At 36.5% G+C, this 3,730-nt stretch overlaps 1 protein-coding gene across 1 annotated transcript in view; it reads left to right on the forward strand.

Moving 5' to 3' along the window:
- The window catches only part of Clul1 (clusterin like 1), a 25,050-nt gene extending 24,219 nt beyond the window's left edge, over positions 1-831 (forward strand). The window contains exon 7 of the mRNA XM_028762231.1: positions 682-831. Coding sequence (XP_028618064.1) covers positions 682-831 — 150 coding nt within the window. The remainder of the gene's footprint in view (positions 1-681) is intronic.
- Positions 832-3,730: the final 2,899 nt, after the last annotated feature.

The following is a 3,730-nucleotide window of genomic DNA, read 5'->3' on the forward strand; positions in this document are numbered from 1 at the left end:
TATATTTTTGTGTGTATATGTGTGAGTGTGGCGATTAGAGGAAATTTTGTAGGAGCCGATTCTCTCCTTCTGTCAAGTGAGTCAACGAGAGGTCCAACTCAGGCCTTCTGAGTTTTGGAGGCCCTTTTTGTCAGTCAGTCAGCATCTTTTACGCTATGAGCTAAACATCTATTAGGTTATGACCCATAATCTAAGTACTGGGGAGGAGAAAATGAAAAATTCGACAAGATCATGTTCTGGAATAGCTTTTTCCAGCAGAAAGAACACACACACACACACACACACACCTCAGAGCCTGAATTACTGATTCCACATAAGTGGACTCTGGGAATTTGGGGAGAAAGCTGTTCCGTTTCCAAGAGGGAGTAAGTTCTTACCTACACATATTTCCTTCTCTCTATAAATAAATGTATATTTATAAATATATATTTATTTGCATTTATTAAAAAATTAATTACCTAGTCATCATTCAAATATATATATAATATATATAATATAAATATATGTGTGTGTGTGTATGTGTGTGTATTCGTGTAATCAAAGGAAGGAGGAGGCAAACAAGACTGTTATAAACAATGTGACAGGAGTAGAGTGCCAAGGTACTAGGGTGTTGAGAAGTCCTACTAACCCTTTCCTACAACGGGAGTCTCCAACCTATGAGAATTTGGATTCTTTCTTTAGTTACAAGCAACTAAGATCAACTCAACTAAAAAGTGGGGCAGGGGAGGTTACTGTGCAAGGGTGAATACGTCGATCCTGCACGGGCAGAGCGAGGACCCGGTGTTCATGGAGGCGGGCGCTAAGGACACAGGCTCAATGAACTGCCTCTGATTAGGAACTGAAACGTCAGCAGATCTGAGTTGTAAGTACGGTGAACGGAGTTCAACAAGAATGACAGGAATTGAAGATCAAAAAGTCGAGTCAGGAAAAGGGCAGGAGGAATTTTGAAAACCAAGCTGTGGAGTTTGAGTTCACCAGTAAGGCTCCAGGCTTTTGAGGAAAAGAAGGAACGTGTGAGTATTAACTTCACACTTAAGGACCCATCACCAAAATGTTTACAATAAAATTACCCTGCCTCCACCTCCCAAGTGCTGGGATCATACATATGGGCCACCATTCCCAACTCCTCTAAGCCTTTTTTGAGGTGATACCTTTGAGGATTGAGCAGATCTGTCCATTTATTTATTTTGCATTGCTAGGATATTAAACTCAGGCCTTATCTATGCTAGGTGAGCATCCAAGCACAGAATGCCATCCCAGCCTGAATTCTTCTCTTCTTAAATTACAGCTCTTAATTCTAAAAGTAACAAAATCACAATCGCTACACTTTTAAAAGACAAAATTTAGTGATAATCCCACCATCTTAACAAAACTACTGCTATCATCTATTTCCTTTTCTATTTCACATTTTCCAATTGATTTCTTAGGTTGGACTCTAAGAAATAGAATTACTAGTTTAGAGGTCATTACCAACTCTAACAATATGTAAAGCACAAGTTCTCACATGGCAGCTAGCATTTCAATCTACAAGTCTGAGCTGGGGAGACAATTCAGAGGTACAGTTCTTACTTAGCAGGTGTTAGCAGTAAGTTTAATCCTCAGTACCAAGAACTGGTACAGGGTAGATCCAAAACAAGAAATTTGTGTCTTAATCTCCCTGTTATAATCTTTGCATTTTAAATTATCAATAGAAACGAACACTATCCTGAGCTGGTTTACTAACTGAATTTCTGCTTTTGTGCATCCTGTAAGCATGGTGGGTATATTTGTCAGTGTTCTGACTAGATAAATACACTTGGGTCTCATGCTTGCCTAAAGTCAAAGAAAGAAACTAAAGAGACAAAGAGGAAAGATGATATCCCCCTGGCATTTTTCAATCTCATGAACATTTGTTAGGTGTTCTAAATACAGGTATATAACACACTAGGACATACATTTGACTTTTATTGAGTGACATACATATATTTAGAATCCTCTTCTGGAGTGCTCACCGTCATACCAGGTTCTTGATATTTCTTATCAGTTTGTGATGTGTTTATTTCACTGTACCACACTTTCATAGGCTCTACAGGCTGTAACACAATGTCTTATATATCTTGAGCACTTAATAAGCATTTACTGACATGTTTTTACCATTGTGGTGGTAAAAAAATACGTGTATTTTGTTAAACAGGATAATGGGTCATGAGTAACAGAAGTGTACTCATGTGGACAATACCTAAGTGTATGTGGTAGAGTTTAGTTTCACATCAGAGGCAAGAACCATCTTTTCTATTTGTTTGGTGCTGGGTTTTGAATACCTGGTGTTGAGCATGCTCAATACATACTCTGCCAGTGAGATACACCGTAAAAATTCAGATTTGACAAACCATGGGAACTGTGATAATTCCTTCAAATGATGAAGTTAAGCCTATCCATTTGTGAGAGTTGGTCATGGTAGAGGCAAGACGCTCAGGAGTCAAAGGTTATCTTCGGCTACATAGAGAATTTCAGACAGCGTGGGACATATGAGATCCCATCTCAAAAACCCGAAAGATGTGTTAGAGGGAAAATATTTATACTTGAATCTAGAAAAAGGAGCAGGGAAGAAACATGAAAGTTGTAGGGGGACAATCAGAGGAGAGGAAGGGGGTCAGGGGAAAGAGAAATGAAAGCAGTAATAGAGAGTGGATGGAATCAAAATATGTTGAATATGTATATGAAAATGAAGCCTATTAGTTTATACGATTAACTAATATATACCAACAATATCCACACATGTGGGTTTTTCATTACTTTGTATATATTAAATTTTCTGAAAGCTATGATTGTTTATCAAATTACCTATTCTGAACTTTTTAATTACTATGGTAAAAAAATACAATAAAACTATAGTTATTAAAATTATTATTTTGACTATAACTACTTTGTTTAACAGGTAAGCAATAAAACATCCTACATCCAACAAGAATTACCTCTTTGGCAGAGAACTGCGAATCCTAGGATACAATGAAGACTAATTACAGTAAACATAATTAAAGGAAAGTATGTTAGCCCTGTGTTGGTAAGAACTTTTAATGTACTTATATTGAATGGCAGACTGATAACTATTTGTATTGAGTTTAAAATGAGAGTTCTTTCTTAAAATAAAGTATAAACATGTATTATATTGAATGATAGATCAGAAGTTCTGTATAATAAAATAAACATTAAATTGCCTAGGTGTTTGTGTTCTGTTATTTCTATGTTGCAGTTGAAGTCCAGCTTTACCTCTGGTGAGCAGATAAGATGCAAGGGGTTAATTTGGTCTTCTTGTATCTGTTGAGGGTTTTTTTTGTGACAGATTATATAGTCAATTTTGGAGAAGGCTCTGTGAGGTTCTGAGAAGAAGGTATATTCTTTTGCATTGGGTGAAATATTCTATTGATATCTGTTAGGTCCATTTGAATAATTACCTCTGTTAATTTCATCATTTCTCTTGTTAGCTTCTGTGTTGATGACCTGTCTATTGGTGAGAGTTGGGTGTTTAAGTTTCCCACTACTAATGTGTGTAGTTTAAGCTTTAGTGATGTTTCTTTTACTAATGTAGGTGCCCTTGCATTTGTGCCATAGACGTTCAGAATTGAGAAGTTATCTTGGTGGATTTTTTTCCTTTGATGAGTATGAAGTGTTCTTCCCTGACTACTTTTGGTTGAAAGTCTATTTTATTAGATATTAGAATGGGTACTCTAGCTTGTTTCTAGGGTCTTTT

Source organism: Grammomys surdaster, unplaced genomic scaffold (genome assembly GCF_004785775.1).
Source record: "Grammomys surdaster isolate TR1022 unplaced genomic scaffold, NIH_TR_1.0 132, whole genome shotgun sequence".
In the NCBI taxonomy this organism is placed as follows: Eukaryota; Metazoa; Chordata; class Mammalia; order Rodentia; family Muridae; genus Grammomys; species Grammomys surdaster.